The sequence below is a fragment of the Tupaia chinensis genome, unplaced genomic scaffold, assembly GCF_000334495.1.
Source record: "Tupaia chinensis unplaced genomic scaffold, TupChi_1.0 Scaffold143481_1, whole genome shotgun sequence".
In the NCBI taxonomy this organism is placed as follows: Eukaryota; Metazoa; Chordata; class Mammalia; order Scandentia; family Tupaiidae; genus Tupaia; species Tupaia belangeri.
This window is the reverse complement of record NW_006203325.1, coordinates 154,603-172,220: the sequence shown is the minus strand read 5'-3', so window position 1 is coordinate 172,220 and position 17,618 is coordinate 154,603. Positions and strand designations below refer to the sequence as shown.

The 17,618-nt window shown below is 36.1% G+C and overlaps 1 protein-coding gene across 1 annotated transcript in view; it reads right to left on the bottom strand.

Moving 5' to 3' along the window:
• Positions 1–11,249: 11,249 nt before the first annotated feature.
• AHR (aryl hydrocarbon receptor) overlaps positions 11,250–17,618 on the bottom strand; it is a gene marked incomplete in the record, with an annotated part of 55,450 nt that continues 49,081 nt past the window's right edge. Inside the window, 2 exon segments of the mRNA XM_006163890.3 lie at positions 11,250–13,884; positions 17,279–17,618. Coding sequence (XP_006163952.2) covers positions 13,738–13,884; positions 17,279–17,618 — 487 coding nt within the window.

The following is a 17,618-nucleotide window of genomic DNA, read 5'->3' as shown; positions in this document are numbered from 1 at the left end:
TCCTTTTTTTTTTTTTAATGCCAGAGGACACATACAAATTCATGGCAGAAAAATAGAGAAAGCACTTGCCTCTCTCTCACATGGGGCTTATCAAGCCTCCCCTCTTCCTTCAATTCCCCATTCCTTTAGGAGTGCTGGCACATGCATATGCACCCAGTGTATTTTTCAAGTCACTAGGGTTAGGACTCGAACCCTGGTCAGCCATGTGGGATCTCGCTTCTGCACAGTGGTGAACCACTGGACCACAAGGCTATCCCAGTACATTAAATTTTATTTCACACATGACTCAAGAAAAAAAAAAGCTACTGAAAGATTTATCAAATAGCTAACTTGTCTTAAGTTTATTTATATTTATTGTACAAACGATAGGCATTTTAGGTAGAAAATACTATCTCACCTTCTATCTTTAATTTCCTCATCTGAAGGCATAATAATACCTCAATAGATCCCACAAGAATATTCTTGTCTTATGATCTGGGATTGACTTCCAGTTTAAGATCTGAACTTCAAGGGAAGTTAAAATTGCTATACTCTTACTGTATCCTATCAAAAACCACCCTGAAAAACTTTTGTTCTAATGTTTAAACTTGAAAGTCAGATAACTTCAGTTTTTGATGCCACCAGTTACTGTGTGGTGTTGAACAATCTTTTTTTTTTCTCCTGCAAAATCTCTCCTTACATTATAGTGTAGTAGTCACAATCCATTTATTTATTTATTTTCCCCCTTTTTTTTTTTTCGGAGAAGTTTTTGCTACAGGGCACGTGAGCTCGCCAGAAAGACAGAGAGAGACAGAAAATGAGAAATCACCCCCCAGGGGGGATGGCCATGCCACAATCCCTTCTCCTCCATTCTCTTCTTGGGATCTTGGGCACGCATGCACACATGCCTGACGTGAGTTTAAGCCGCTGGGTTTGTGACTTGAACTGCAATCAACTACATGGGAGTCCCGTGACATAGCTATAACTGCTGGTCCTATTTATTTATGTATTTACTTTAATTTGATGAGAGAGAGAGGGGAGAGAGAAAGTGAGAAAGCAAGCCACCAGATCCGGGACTTGAACCATGGTCGGCCACATGGGAGTCCTGCACCCTTAACCACCATAACACTTGTCAGCCCTAGAATCCATTCTAATAATGGGTGTGAAATTGCTATTCAAAGCACATGTTGCACAGTGTTCAGGAAAAAAGAAAAAGAGCTCTTTTGGACAGTTCCGGGTCATTTTTCTCTTACACTGATCTTTTTAGACCCCACTGGGGATAATATCATGATACAGGTAAAAATGTATTTTTTTTCCATATACAATCACCTTAGATGCACAGTTGAAAAAAATACCCCCAAAATAGTTTTATTAATTTTAAACACAGAATGAAAACTTAAAGATGTATAACTGATAATATTTGTGTGATGTCTAACTCACTGATGTAAAGCCAGTTTTCTTCTAGGAATCAGGACAATTTGTAGAATTATTTGCAAAGACCAGACGCATTTTTCAGGACCCTTTTTAGAAACGCATGCAGGGCTGTAAGCAATACATATCCTGGCTTCTGACATAAGCTAAACATCTGGATAGGACAAGGCTGTAATGCAAATATCAGTTGGCTTTGTTCTTCACAGTTCTTTGCAATGCCAAGGCAAGATGGAGACCATTAGGCACCACTGTCAGCCTCATAAAGTGGGGGTTCTTTTGCAGGTCACAAGGCAGCTGAGGGTGGAAAGGAGAGACAGAAAGTGCTGTCAGACTTTTCTGGTCTTCCTCTGCAAAATGGCATGATTGTCAAAGGTGGAGAGATATACAGAAAACAATATTTTTATTTTTCTCTGGAAAGGATTATAATAACAGAGTAAATGTTTTCTTCCCAGATAAGATTTTTACCTTCTTAAACTCTATATCCATTGTGTTAATTTCCTATTGCTGCTACACCAAATCACCACAAATGTCGTGGTTTAAAAACACAAAATATTATTGTAACAATACTGGAGGTCAAACGTTCCTTTCCAATTCTGGATGGTCTTTTAAAATGTGACACCTATATCTGTCAGACATCACAACAGTGTTCTGTCCATCCAACTCCCTGAAACATTTTGCTGAAGGAGGGATTAGTGCCAGAAACTGAACCCCAAGGACTGTGGATTCTATCCAAAGTGGTGATTGTGGAGAGGAAGGTATTCTGTGTCTATGGTAGAGTTTTAATTCAAAACTCAATACCACAGGAAAACCATTGGGGCCAACTTAAATTCTATCCAAGCAAATGTTGGTATCTTAAAGCTCATAGAAGAGAAGGGCAGGGGAACCAACAGTTAGCGTAATGGCTATGTCGCTGGACTCCCACGTAGTCGACCACGGTTCGTGTCCTGGACCCGGTGGCTTAAAACTCACGCCGGGCGCGTGTGCGTGCGTGCCCAAGATCCCGAGAGGAGAATGGAGGAGAAGGGATTGCGGCGTGACCATACCCCTGGGGGGTGATTTCTCGCTTTCTGTCTCTATGTCTCTCTCTGTCTGTCTGGCGAGCACACGCGCCCTACAGTGAAAATCTCTCCAAAAAAAAAGAGAGAGAAGGGCAGTATAGGCAATAGCCAGTCTCTGCTACAGACATGATAACATGATAAGAGTCTGTGACAAGATCAATTATTCTATTTTTTTTAACTTCCTTTTCTAAGACTGCTGATGAGGAAAACCAAGTGTTTTGGCCAGTGTTACAGGTTAGAGTGACAGTTATCAATGAGGAAGTGAGAAAATCCAGGCTACAAGCAAAAACTGTTGAAATCCTGATATTAAGGTCCACGTTGATAGACTGAAAATAATAATAAATATTCAAGGGTCTTGAGATCACATTGAGGGTGAAGAGTTGGGTTGAACAAGGAGGAAATTGGTGAGGTGGAAAGAAAAACCTATGATTAGAAGACAACATCTCAGGTTGGCGGCAGTAAAGCAGTGACAAACACCCAAAGCCTGAAGTGTGGCTACACTTAGTGGGGGATGGAAAAATATTAAGTTGTTGGTAAAGCCTTGATGTATTTTTCTAGTTTTTTTTTAATGTAAAAATGTGTCATGACGTTTCCGACAACCCAATAATCATTATAGCTGATGTGAAAGAGTATGAAAACAAGGCTGGAAGGAGTGATTAATAAAAATGATCTCAGAAGATCTAAGTGGAATTTTAGAGAACTAAACGGAGTCATCAAATCAAAAGTCAATTGAATTAGGACTGGTGTCAATGCATAGATTTACCTCCCACTGAGAAGTCGTTGTTTAGGTAACATAGAAAATAGTAATGGCAGACACCTATTGAATATTTGCAATGTGGCAATTTTAAAATCTTTTTTTTTTCCCTGAGATATGACATCAGCCAGATAGTGGAATAGAAAGTGCCAGGCTCAGGCCAGTGCCATAGCCTGGTGGTTAAGGCAGACAGATCTCACATGGCCAATAGTGCAGTTCAAATCTTAGCCACAGAGCCTTGAAAAACACCAGGCCTCTCTCTCTCTCTCTCTCTGTGTGTGTGCACACCCCAAATCCTGATAGGGTAGAAAGATGAAGAGGGGATTGTAATGTGATCATTTCCTATGGGGAGTGCTTTCTCTTTCTCCCACTCTCTCTCTGGCAAGTACATGCATACTCTGAAAAATCAAGAACAAAACAAAAAACCTCTCAGGCTCTACTCCCTCTACTGTGACAAAGTTTAGCAACTATACACAAATCAGAATGTCTTTTGAAAGACTCCAACAATTGAAAACAAGCCTGAGACACCAATGAAAAACTAATTCAATGGGTCTCAGTTTGACCATATCACTCCTCCCCACATTACAAAGCCAGATAGAGAAAATTTCCCTGGGCCCAGTTTCTATAGGAAGAAAACAAAGCCAAAGACAGTGATCCATCATCTTCCCTAGCATTATGAGACACTACCCAATGTCTGCTGGAAACAAAGAAAGGAGGCAGAGATTATAGTGACCAGCACCCGGATCTTGGAACTACCTCTATGTTCTGGTGCTTGATCAGAGATAGCAGCCAAGTTCATTGCCCATCAACAAAGCAGAGCTGGTTGCCTTTAGAGGCAAGGTGGGAAGTTCAGCCTAGTTTGAGTTCCTACACAGCTAGTTTCCATGCCCAGTTTCAAGTCTCAGTGATTGTGAGCAGCAAGAAAGATACCTGCCTCTATACATTTTGAAGAAGGGGAGGGGCTAACCTTGCTTAACCCAGTAAGTGAAGCGTCAGCTCCACTTAGCCCAAAAGCCTGCCCAATCAGGAAAACTCCGACCACCATACATTTCAGAGAAGCATTGGTCTAGACCTGCCTGACCTGGGAGGTCAAAAAGCTCATTTGATTCAGCCATATGCCCAACTCATGGTTCCACCTTGACAGAGAGGTGCTCCTCAATCTTGTATTTCCTTCTTTTCGTAAGAGAGATTTTTTGTTACAGGGTGTGTGCACTTTCTGGAGAGACAAAGAGAGACAGAAAGTGAGAAATCATCCCCCGCAAGGGGGATGGCCATGACACAATCCCTTCTCCTCCATTCTCATATCAGGTCTTGGGCATACACGCACATGCGCTCAGTGTGAGTTTTAAGGCACCAGGTCTGGGAATCAAAACATAGTCAACTATGTGGGAGTCCAGCAACACAACCATTACACCATCTGCTCATCCTTCAATCTGGTATTTCTAAGGAGGTGAGCCTCTGATCCAACCTGTCTCAAACAGGGAATCTGCCTACCCTCAGAGTTTAGCATAGAGCCCTACCCAACTGCAGATCACAAATGCCAGAATTGCTTGGTCAAAGAGTATATCCTGTGACTGATTTAACCAGAAGGCTTTACAGTACCCTGTCAGTGGCTCTGATAGCACAGCATAGCCAGTGGTCTTGCCAGATAGTGGGGCCCAGCCAGAAGTACTATTCAAAATCAGGGCAAAGGCAGAGGCCCAGCCAGCTATGGGCTCCACAACAATCCCTGCTTGCCCTGCCCAAGGTCATCACCAGCTAGCCCTTCCAGAATCACAGGCTAAACTGCAAAGGTCTATCCCTGCCAGAGAACACCTGTAGAGACCAAAAGAGTGGGCTGTCACCTCAAAGGCATAGACAACACAAAACCATATAGATTATGAAGAATTTGGGGATTGTGACACCTCCAAAAGAAACTAACAAAGTTCCAATGACGGACTACAAAAATGGAGATCTATGAAATGACTAATAAAAAATTAAAACAATCTTCTTAAAGAAGTTCAGTGAACTGTGTGAATACACAAAAACTTAAATTTAGAAAAAATATAATAAAAGCAAGTGGTTTAACAAAAAAATAGAAACAATAAAAAAAGATATAAATTCTAGAGGAAGAAGAATGAACTGAAAAATTCAATAGAAATCTTTAAGCAGTAGGAAGAATCAGAAAGCTGGAAAGCAGAACATTTGAGATGATGCAATGAGAAAAGCAGAAATAGAAAATAATTTAAAAAGAGAAAGACTATAGGGATTATGGGATTTCGTCAAGAGACTAACCTTGGGCTAGCACCATAGTACAACAGTTGGGCACTGTGTATAGGAAGCCAGATTCCCCACACGGCTTGAATTCTGGCCCCAGTGACTTGAAAATACATCTGGCATGTACATGTCAAAAGTTCTGACAGGATGGAGAAATGAAGGAAAAGGTATAACCATGTTCCAATGGGGGGTGTTTTTTCCTGTCTCTCTTTCTCTAGTTAGCGCATGCACCCTTGGCAATCCAAAGGAACAAAAGAGATCAAACTTTTGTATAATTTATAGAAGGAAAACAAAGAGAAAAAGGCCTAGAAAGCTGATTTATAGAAATAATGGCTGAAAGCTTCCTTAATCTAGGAGTAGATGCCAACCTCCAGGTACAGGGAATCTAGAGAGAGCTTATAAAATTCAGCCCCCCTCCCCCCCAAAAAAGAGTTCATTAAGTCACATAACAATCAAACTTTCAAGAACCAAAGAAAAAAATTTCAGATAATAGCAAGAGACAAGAAATGTGTCTCACACAAAGAAGTGCCAATAATTTTGCGATTTCTCAGCAGAAGCCACATAGTCAAGAGACGGTGAATGATATATTCAAAGGCTCAGGGAAAACAGAAAAAAAAAATACCTATCAATAATATTTTACTTAGCAAAGCTGTCTTTCAGAAATGTGGGAGGAATACAATTTTGCAAACAAAAATATAGGAAGTTTATCACCACTCTTCCTGCCTTACAAAAATTGCTAACAGGCTAGCTCTGTGTTGCAGTGGTAGCATGCCACTTAAAAAGAAGCTGGACTGAGCCAGCAGGTGGTGTGTTTGCGGCAGCTGGATCCCACATGGCCAATTGTACAGTTTGAGTCCTGAACGCAGCAGCTTGAAAGTCACAACAGGTGCATGTATGTGTGCACCCAAAATCCCAAGTGGAGAATGGAGAAGGTCTGGACTGCAGCGTGGCCATCGCCCCTTCCCCAGGGGATGATTTCTCACTTGATCTCTCTCTCTCTGTCTCTCTCCAGCGAGTGTACATACCCTATGGCAAAAAATCTAAAATCAAAAAAGTTACCCCTCATTCCCTCCCATCCTGACATGGCAACTGTAGTTTGATCCCTGACTAAAATATGATTGCAATGCCAAAGAAAGAAGGCGTGATATGATCTGATCCTTTGGAGGGTGCTACTCTTTCTCTTGTTCTCACATTCACATGTTCTATCATGAATAAATGAAGAAATTTGTAAAGGGGAGATCTTTAATTAGAACAAAGAACAGCTAATTAAAAATAGCATAAAACTCAACAGAATAAGTAAAACAAAGCCATATTTAGGATATTTGAGGACTGTAATGATGGTGTATAAAGCACTTTTATCCCTACTGTAAGAGTTAAAAGACAAAACTATCAATAACAGCTATACCTACAATAAATTGTGAAGAGATACATAACAAAATGATATGTTCTAACAACAGAAACATAAAATGGAGGGAATAAAAGCATAAAGTTGTTGTATGCAACCAAAGTTAAGGGTTTTTTCTTTGAAGTAGGCAATATTAAGTGTAAAATGTCCTATTTTAGCTTCTTGATGACCACAAGCAAAAATCTTTTGTAGAAGCATAAAACAAAAATAAAAAGGATTCTAAGCATACCACTACAAAAAACCATCAACCACAAAGGAAGACAGCAAGGGGAAGAAACAAAGTATCTTCAAAAACAACTAGAAAACAATCAACAAAAAGAAAGCAGTAGTTCTTACCTACCAATTACCTTGAATGTTAATGGATTAAATACTCAGATAAAGAGAATAAATGAATAGAAAACAAAACAAAACAAATCAAAACACCCAAAACTTCCAAGTATATGCTGCCTACCTGGGATTCACCTCACTTTTTTTTTTTTTTTTTTGAGAGGTTTTTGCTATAGGGCACATGCACTCGCTAGACAGAGAGAGAGACAGAGAGAAAGCGAGAAATCACCCCCCAGGGGGATGGTCACGCCGCAATCCCTTCTCCTCCATTATCCTCTCGGGATCTTGGGCACGCACGCACACGCACCCGGCGTGATGCGAACCACGGTCGACTACGTGGGAGTCCAGCGACATAGCCATTACGCTAACTGCTGGTTCCCGGATTCACCTCACTTTTAAGGACCCACAAAGACTTAAAGAAGAGAGATAGAAAGATAATCCATATGAATGGAAATCAAGAGAGAGCAGGGGTAGCTATATTTATATAGGCAAAATAGTATTTAAGCCAAAATCTGTAAGAGACAAAGAACATTATATGATGATAAAGGAATTAATTTGTCAAGAGGATAAACAATTGCAAATATATATGTACTCAACATTAGAGCACCTATATAAAGAAAATGTTAAAGGGTGTAAAAGGAGAGAGAGATTGGAAAATAAATAATAGGGGACTTTGAGATCAGCAGATGGTGTAATTGTTATGTTGGTGGACTCTCATGTAGTTTACTGTGGTTTGAGTGCTGGACCCAGCAGATTAAAACTCATGCTGGGTTTGTGTGTGTGTGTGTGTGTGTGTGTGTGTGTGTGCGTGTGTGTATGCCCAAAATCCCGAAAGAAGAAGGCATGGCATCAACCTGGGGGATGATTTCTTGCGTTCTGTCTCTCTGTGTCTCTTGGGCAAGCTCACATGCCCTATAACAAAAATCTAAAAAAAGAAAAAGAAAAAAGTGAAAAGGAGAGGACTTCAAAACTCCACGTTCAAAAACTTACAGAGAATTCATACAACAAATTAACAAACAAAATTAGAAGATTTAACAATATTTTAGACAAAATGAACATAAATAATATAAAACATTCAACCTAACAGCAACAGAAAACATTTTTTTTCAAGTACACACAGAATATTCTCCAGGATGGATAAAATATCAGGGCATAAAACAAATCTCAGCAAATTAAAAAGATTAAAATCATATCAAGTATATTCTCCAATCACAATGGTATAAACTAGAAACCAAAACCAGGAATAATTTAAAAACATTCACAAATACATGGAAATTAAACAACATATTCCTGACTAACCAATGGGTCAAAGAAAACATTAAAAGGGAAATTTTAAAATATCTTGAAATAAATAAAAATGTAAGTGCAACATGCTAAAACTTACAGAATACAGCAACAGCAGTTCTAAGAAGGAAATTTATAGCAATAAATGCATATGCCTACATCAAATATGATATCAAGTAAACAACTTAATGCTCAATTCATCAAGGAACTAGAAAAAAGAACCTTTGTTCTTCAAAGTTAGCAGAAGGAAGGAAATAATAAAGATCAGAACAGAAGTAAATGAAATAAACATAAGAAAAGCAGTATAGAAGACCAATAAAACTGATTAACAACTTTTAAAACAAACAACTTTTTGATCTTTGAAAAGATAAAATTGAAAACCTTTAGCTAGACTAATAAAGAAAAAAAAAGACTCAAATAAATTTATAAATGAAGGAGAAAATGCTGAAACCGATAGCTCAGAAATACAAATGATTATATATGACTACAAGAACAGAACAGAATATGTAAAGCTGCAACATGAAACACTGATGTGCACAAATTAGTGCTTTCATACACAAGCAATGAACTATCTAAAAAAAATCACAAATCAATCACAATTCCATTTACAACAGCTAAAAGGAAAACAAAATACTTATGAATAAATTTACCCAAGAAGGTGAAATATCCACACATTGAAAACTAAAACAATGATGACAATGATGACGAAAACTGGAGAAGAGACAAATAAGTGGAAAGATATCCCATGTTCATGGATTGGGAAAGTCATGAATCTAATAGCCATACTTCTGAAAGCAATCTACAGAATCAATGCAATCCATACTGAAATTCCAATGCCATTTTCATAGAAGTACAAAAAGCAAGCCTAAAATTCATATGAACCATAGAATCTTAATTGGCCAAGGAAATCATGAACAAAAAGAACATAGTTGGAGGCATGACTCATACATAGGAAAGGCATTTATCACTTCTTCTTACAAGTGAGATAAATTTTGAGGATTTATCATAGAGATATTGCAAAATAAATGCACTTCCAAAGGGAAATTATATAAAGAATCACAAATGGTCATAACTAAGCCTGTTGTCAGGTAGGAGGGAAAAATGGTTAACAAAGGAAACAAAAAGAGTAAGAGATTGCAAGACAACCAATATATGAAAGCCAAGGGAAGGAAAAAAAGCATATAAAAGCTGCTATCAGTAGGTTGAAGGGCGAAAGGAAATCAGTCTATGGGTAAGAAGGGAATTAGTGCATGGGCAACAATGCAGTATATTAGAAGAATGTAAAAGAAAACCAGATTTGAGGAGGTCAAAACTATTAACAAGAAAGGAAGTAAAGCCATAATTTAATAAAGAAGAGGGATTCAGGATCAAGTAAATATTTCCTAGGATGGAGAGAGAACTGTACATAAGGAAGTCTTAAAAAAGAGACAAGACTTGAGATGGGAAGTGTAGAAGCATGAGATGTGCACAAGAGTGAGAAAGTGTTAACTTTGGAGTTTGGGTAACCCTACCCCCTTGTAAGCCTACAAGGAGGTAAGCCTAAAAGTCCAAGGGCCGAGTACTGCTGAAATAAAGGTACAGACACACTTTGGATGATGTTATCAACTTTATTAGTAAAAGCACAGTCTTCACAGAGAAAGAGGACGTAGAGAGCTATCATTGAGTCCTGCAAGTGGCCCACAACCTTGGTCAGGGCTTGGCAAGCTTGGTGAAATGGGGACAAACTGGATTCATTAATGATGATGGCATCAAATGGACTGAGTGCAAGCAGAGATCTGTGTTCTTACCTAGTTTCTTTCAGACCAAATATTTGAAACTGAGTATTTTAAATAATTCTTACACAAAAGACTCGGTGTCAGTCTTTCTAAAATGATCAAAGTATGATATTACCTTATGATCTGATTGTTGAGAAAAATGCCCAACAATTAAAAATGACAAATGTAAAACCAAAAGTAGTTGTTACTAGAATAAAAACCGTCTTTCACAGGAATTTTTCTTTAGCCAATTCTAATTACAGATTTCTTGTTGACTATTTTACGGTTATAAATTTGAGTAATTTATATTTATTAAAGGGAGAGCCTAGATATAGGCAATAATTTGCCTAATTTCAGTAGAAAATATGGATAACAAGTTGCTATTTCAAATTTCCTCAGAAATAGTTTTAAAATATCATTTATTGAAATAAGATTGTGGATTTTAGTCTGACACCATCATCCCATCATGCTATACTAGTAATACAGGGTTTAGAAAAACAGAAGCATTTTAAACTTCTTTAAATAAGCACATTTACTAAAAGCGTGCTTTTTATATTTAGGTAAAGGCCAAAACATATAGGGGCAGAATTCTATAAGAAGTTTCTGAATTGCTGACTTAACACATTTTTTTTTTTGGAGAGATTTTTGCTGTAGGGAGCGTACGCTAACCAGAAAGACAGAGAGGGACAGAGAGAAAGTGAGGAATCACCCCCCAGGGGGGGTGGCCATGCTGCAATCCCTTCTCCTCCATTCTCCTCTCGGGATCTTGGGCACACACACACACCTGTCTGGCATGAGTTTAAGCCACTGGGTCCAGGACTTGAACCGCGATCAGCTACATGGGAATTCAGTGACATAGCCATTATGCTAACTGCTGGTCCCTGACTTAACACATTTTAAAACAGTATAGATTACCTCCTTCAAACATGGTTATAATACTGTGCTGTCAGGGGTCATTTCCTTTATATGAACCAGAAAGAAAATTTACATTAAACATATTATTCATATTCATACTTGGTGATTATTTTATTACCATATATATTACTGTATACAATTTTGTCTGATAATAAGTAAAGATATATAAATCATACTTTAAACAAAAATCTGTGCATGGCATATGTAAGCAGTCACATTTTGAAGGCAATAAGAAAGCCATGAAAATGTTTGCCTAAAATTTAGTAATACTGAAAAACACCAGTTTGTGCACAGTAATGATCAAAAGCTTCATAATACATAAGAACACTGGTAAATCTTCAGGTACTATTAGCAGAAGCTGGTACAGGAAAAGTTCAAATTAGACACATCCATAACCCAAGACATGCCTATCATCTAAATAAAAATACCTCAGTATGGCAGTTCACTAAGCATTCGTTCTTGTTTGGCACTTAGCGATACAGACAAAGGTTTATTTTGGTTGAATGTGATTTTATTATTCCCAGATAAATTTTAGCTATTTTATATAGATAAAAATATACAATATTGCTTAAAAACGTTTAATTTTATAAGTGTATAATTGATCGTCATTATATTCACAATTTAAAAAGCCTACTTTTTTATTCACTAGACAATTCAACTAATACCATAGAAGAGATTATCAAAAAATGGTTTATATGAAGACTTTTAATGAAAGGGTTAAACATAAAAATAGAATACTAACCTAAACCACTGGTCTACAACCTTAATGATACCTCATGCTGGAAACAATTTATGAAATGTTTTAGACAATTTTTTTTCAACCTTAAATTGATTCAATAGATTCAAAATTTTGCCAGAAAATTCACAGAACTGAAATATTTTGTCTAAAGCCATTTTTATATACATTTAGTAAAAACAAGAAATGAAAAATATTATATTTCAATATATTTTGTTTGGCATTTCATCAAATTTTTTGACATGTCTATACCCTTCAAATGTCATATTTACATAAAAGAATGGCTGAGAGTGGCATTTTTTACTTTTAAAACCATTGGAGGACAGTGAAATTGGTGGAGTAATTAACTTGCCTTATTAACTAAAAAAGGAAATTATTTAACAAAAAACAACCTAATATTTCTAGAGAAACAAACTGCATGGTTGTCCTTTCTTATTACCGACTTACAAGCAATTTGATTCAATATCTGATTTCTTAAAAAGACACTCATAAAATATGCAAAACTCAAATTATTTATGTGTGTTAATAAGATAGGACTATTTTTAAATGAAAGATAGAAAATATCTGACGATAATTTTGTTCGTTATGTTTATAAAATGCTCCATTCATTTCACATATATACAATATTTCCCATCAGGCATTGCTGTCTTCAATCTTAATACTACTCAAATATGAGAAAATGATGTTTCCACCGTTCTAAAAAGTGAAATTTATAACATCAACATAATATCTCAGAAAGCATTATAGATTTAAAACAGTTTTTAAAGACATAATTTATACACATTGAAATGGGTGATTTAATTTAATGGAAAAGCTTGAAATAAATCTGCTGCTTTTCATTGCGATTTAATAAACATGACTGCATTCAACAACAGATTTTTTTACATTGCAACATTCAGCTACCATTGTGGAAATGTCAACAAAGGTAAATAGTGGTATACCTCTTTCTTTTTAAAACACTTGAACTTTAAGTGCTATTTTTTGTAGCATTTATGTAGTAAGAAATAATTTGGAAGGACATTTTAAAATGTTTCAACATAAGGCACACGGCAACATTTAAAGTCCAGAAGCAACTAGATTATGTAATAAATAATTATCTTTTCAATCTTTATTTGCCTTTTACCTGAAGAAAGTGGGTGCGCAGCGCAGTTAAAACATGCCTGAAGTAATAAAAAAAAATGACTGGACTTAGGAAATACAAATATTATTTGTGTGCAGAAAGCAAGTTATTAATTTAAAAAAGAAAAATAATTACTTTATATAAAATATACATCCTACAGTGTTATAGGTAGAAAAAAAGGTGAGGCACTTAGATTAACAGTGAAGGAACAAAAGCATTGAGATTACCTCTTTGTAAAAGCACCAAACCATTTATTTTAACATCAGAGGTAAAAGCAGAGGCTAAAAATAGAGGGAAATAGTTTAGTTTTGTAACTTTGTATTTGATTTACTAATAAGAATTCAGCAGTTCAACACTCAGAGTACTCCATTTTGATTTTAACAAATAATTCAGCTAGAGAAAGTCTTAGAATTCAGAAGTCTTAAAGTTCACCTGAATATGCTTTTATACTTTCTGTGGTACTCAGAATAATGTGAAGTGTGGATGATATCTCACTACTATGGCAGCACACTTTTTATTCAGCTAGGGTATATATCATTTTGAGGTTACTTTTTAAACTGCTTTTCTGAAAACAAACATTAAAGTTTGGTTTGGAATGATGGTGCAAACATGCGTCAATGCCTCCGTGCGAACTTGTTCATGTCCGGCGTTGACAGTTTCGTGTAGTCCTTCACAAACTAATTCAATCCAAAAACCAAGGTGAAAATCAGCCTTGCGATTACAGGAACCCACTGGATGTCAAATCGGGGAAAGCTCGAGCATCTGATGGATGATGAAGTGACTGGAGATGGGTGGCATTCTGCGTGTTGCTTACGTTATTTAATTCGTCTGGATATGTTTCATTTAAAACTCCTCCATTCTGAAACTGAAAACAAAAAAATAGCAATGCAACTTAGGCCTTTCAAATATGTCATGCCATTAAATGATGTAATATTGGGTTGTCTGAAAAGTCGTGACGTATTTCTGTTTGTCTATGCAAAAATGCGTCATGATTTTTCTGATGACCCAATAATATGTATTTTAAAACTCTTAGTCCTGCATGTTGTTAAACTTCGCATTCCTTTACTGCTGCTGCATTTAAAATCTTTCATTCAGTGAAGTCAATCTGAATATATTTTATGTATTTATTACAGCTGTCCTTCAGTATTTGCAGGGGGATTGGTTCCAGAAACCCACACAGGTGACATAACCTGTGGTTGCTCAAATTGCCTACAGTCATCCTTCTGTGGTTGGTCAAATTGTGGGTGCATACCTGAGGATATGAAGGATCAACTGGAGTTGCATTTATAACCTTTTGGTTTTTCATAAGTTCAATATGAAATTTTGAAGCTAGTGTAGACGAACAATATGCTGTCTTACTTCAGACTGCCTTTGAGTCAGAAAGGAATCGATTAATCATGAATATCACAGTCAAATACTCTCCAAGATAAGAAGGTTTTCTCTGAGAAGACTTCATTTCACTCAAGTTCTTGGTATCAGTGGACTGATTATATTTAGGATTACTACATTGGACTGGAGCTGATCCTGGGTCATTTTTTTTTTTTAAAGGCAATTTCTGATTTTCTAAAGGTTTTCTAATATTTGTAAAATATTACACCATAGATATAATTTCCTTAACCAGTTTCTTATTTGTTATATATTTTTAATTAATAAATGCCTCTAAAAGCATTGTCCTGATTACATAATTAGTTACCAAGAACTCTTTCTTGTCTTCTTATACTGAAATGAGTTTGGTTTCTACAACTGCTAATAAAAAAAGAAGGAAAAAAGCAAAGCAAAGAAAGACATGGAAATACATAGTTCTGTAGTCTTATAAATTATAGGGCCTTTGTACTTTAGTAGTTTGCACTTTACTAGGAAAAGTTGCAGAAACTTTTAAACATTAAAATCATACCCTTAATTGCTTCAAACAACAGCTATCTTTCTAGAGCATCTGTAATATTATGCTTTAGTAATAAAATGCTGATTACTTCAAAGATCCTCCAACACATACATAGAAAACCTCATAACCTGTATCTTTAGAGAATAGTATCTTTGTCAAAACTTCAAATGGAAGACAATATTATTTTGCAAAATAATGGTGGATTTTACTTTTCTCATCAGCCATAATAAAATGTATGCCAACTATTCTCTGTTGGTGTATTAAATATTTAAATATATCATATAGCATAGTAACATCCAATAGAAATATAATGTAGCCACTCAGGCAACTTCCATTTTTTTTTAAATTTTTTTTCTTTTTTTTGGAGAGGTTTTTGCTATAGGGCACATGTGCTTGCCAAAAAGACAGAGAGAGACAGAAAGCGAGAAATCACCCCCCAGGGGGGGATGGCCATGCCGCAATCCCTTCTCTCCATTGTCTTCTTGGGATCTTGGGCACACATGCACACGTGCCTGGCGTGAGTTTAAGCCACCAGGTCCGGGACTCGAACCGCGGTTGACTACATGGGAGTCCAGCGACATAGCCATTATGCTAACTGCTGGTCCCAGGCAACTTTCACTTTTATAGCTGTCACATTAAAAGTAAAAAGAAACAGGTGAAATTAATTTTATTAATATATTTTACTTAAATGTAGCTAAGAATCATTTCAACATGAAATCAATTTTTAAAAGATGAGATATTTTACATTCTTTGCTTGAGCTGGTGTGATAATACTCATGGCAAACAGACTGGACTAGCCACATGTTAAGTGCTCAATAGCCAATGTAACTAGTGGATACAGGAAAGAAATATCTGGGACTATAGGATTATTTGATTATTCACAAAGAAGCAATATAAAGTAGTGGGAGAAAATCACTTTGAAGAACTCCTATGTTACTAATATAATACTCTATTCATTATTTGTTTTTACATATTTAACATCTATAAAATGTACTTTACTCAAAATATATATTGTAATTAAATATTAAATAATGATACAATTGAAGGCTGTCAGGAATTAGAAAAAGAAAAACCTTCGAAAACATTTTCTATTTAAAAGCTCACACACAAACCCACCAAATATATGAAAAAAGACAAAAATAATAAAGATTCAAGCCACACATTTAAATTTCTATATAGTAAATAATAAATAAATAATAAACTTATCACAGTTGAGATATTATTCAGAACTAATTTGAGTATACTTTCGCATGAACTAAATATTTTCTAATAGAAAATCTTAAGTTCAAACACAACATATTTGGGTCAGCCAGTGGTATGATGGTTAAGACAGTTGGATCCCAACTTCATATTTTGTACATGGCTAACTACATATTTTGTACTCTGGACCTGGTGGCTTGAAAAACATGCTGGGTACACGTGCAGGCTACGCCCAAAATCTCAAAAGGACATAAATGGAGAGGGATTCTGGTGTGGCCATTCCTCCTGGGGGGTGCTTTCTCATTTTCTCTCTCTGTTTTTCTCTAGAACATGCATATACCCTATAGCAAAAATTAAAGACGAACAAACAAACAAAACTCACAAATTAATGGCTGGCATGGAGAACAGCTATTATCATTATACTGCCTTTTATTTTTTAAAAATGATTATTTTAGACCTAATATGCTTGTTGTCGTCATGATGCATTTTAAAATTAAAAATACACAACACTAAGTTTGATTCTTATGAGAGAAGTGGAGATACCTCCTTAAGAATGCCAGGAAAAAAGAAAACAAAAACATTCTAACTTTAACAAAAATGTGAGGATTAGACAGATAACATGGAGCGGGAACCAGAGAGCACAGAGGCGCCTAGGACTTAATTCTACAGGTGATGTATGACAAATGTATAGCAAAAAAGTACACTTCCATTTGATTTTATTCCAATTTCCAACATATGTAAAAAGCAAATTGAGTTTTGAAGAAATTATTTTTAAAAATCAAGTATGTTCTTAATGTTTAAATTTTTAAAAAGCCATCTAATTTTTAAGAACTCAGTAAAATAAATCAATTTTCTATACTAAACCCAATCCTTTTAACTAATTTCACCTGATAATTTAGGTCATCTTACATTAAAGATATATTTGGGAGCTTTTAGCATTTGATTTTTTTTCTCCCTCATGATACAGGTAAGTATGACATACTTACGTGGTAACATATTAAGAAAAATACTGGCTTATAAGAGTAGTCATCACAGATGGAGTTAAAAATGCTATTTCCATGAATTCTACAGATAACAAAATCAGTCACCAATATAACAATGTATAACTCTTGACTATGTTTGAGAAAGTTAAAAAAAAATCACGAAAATAATTTATTTAGTTTGATAAAGTCCTTACCTTGTTTAAAAATACTTGTGGGCCTGGAATTGTTGGATTATACTGCATCTGACCCCTATGAGTATGCTGAGGTGCTGGTTGGCATTGATACATTGACACTGCTCCAGCATAACATGTCTGAGGGGTTACCATGGTTGACTGTGGATGCATTCCACGCTTTTGGTTTTCAGGAACTTGTAAACAAGTTACAAAGTCTTCTAAATTAGAAGTAGTAGTAGGGTACAGGGATGGTTCAAAATTCTCTATAGGAAAGTCCAACTGTGTACACTTGGAATCTTGTGGTAACACAGACTGATTACAGGGAATAAAGTTCTGTGTATAAGGCATGGTATCAATCTCA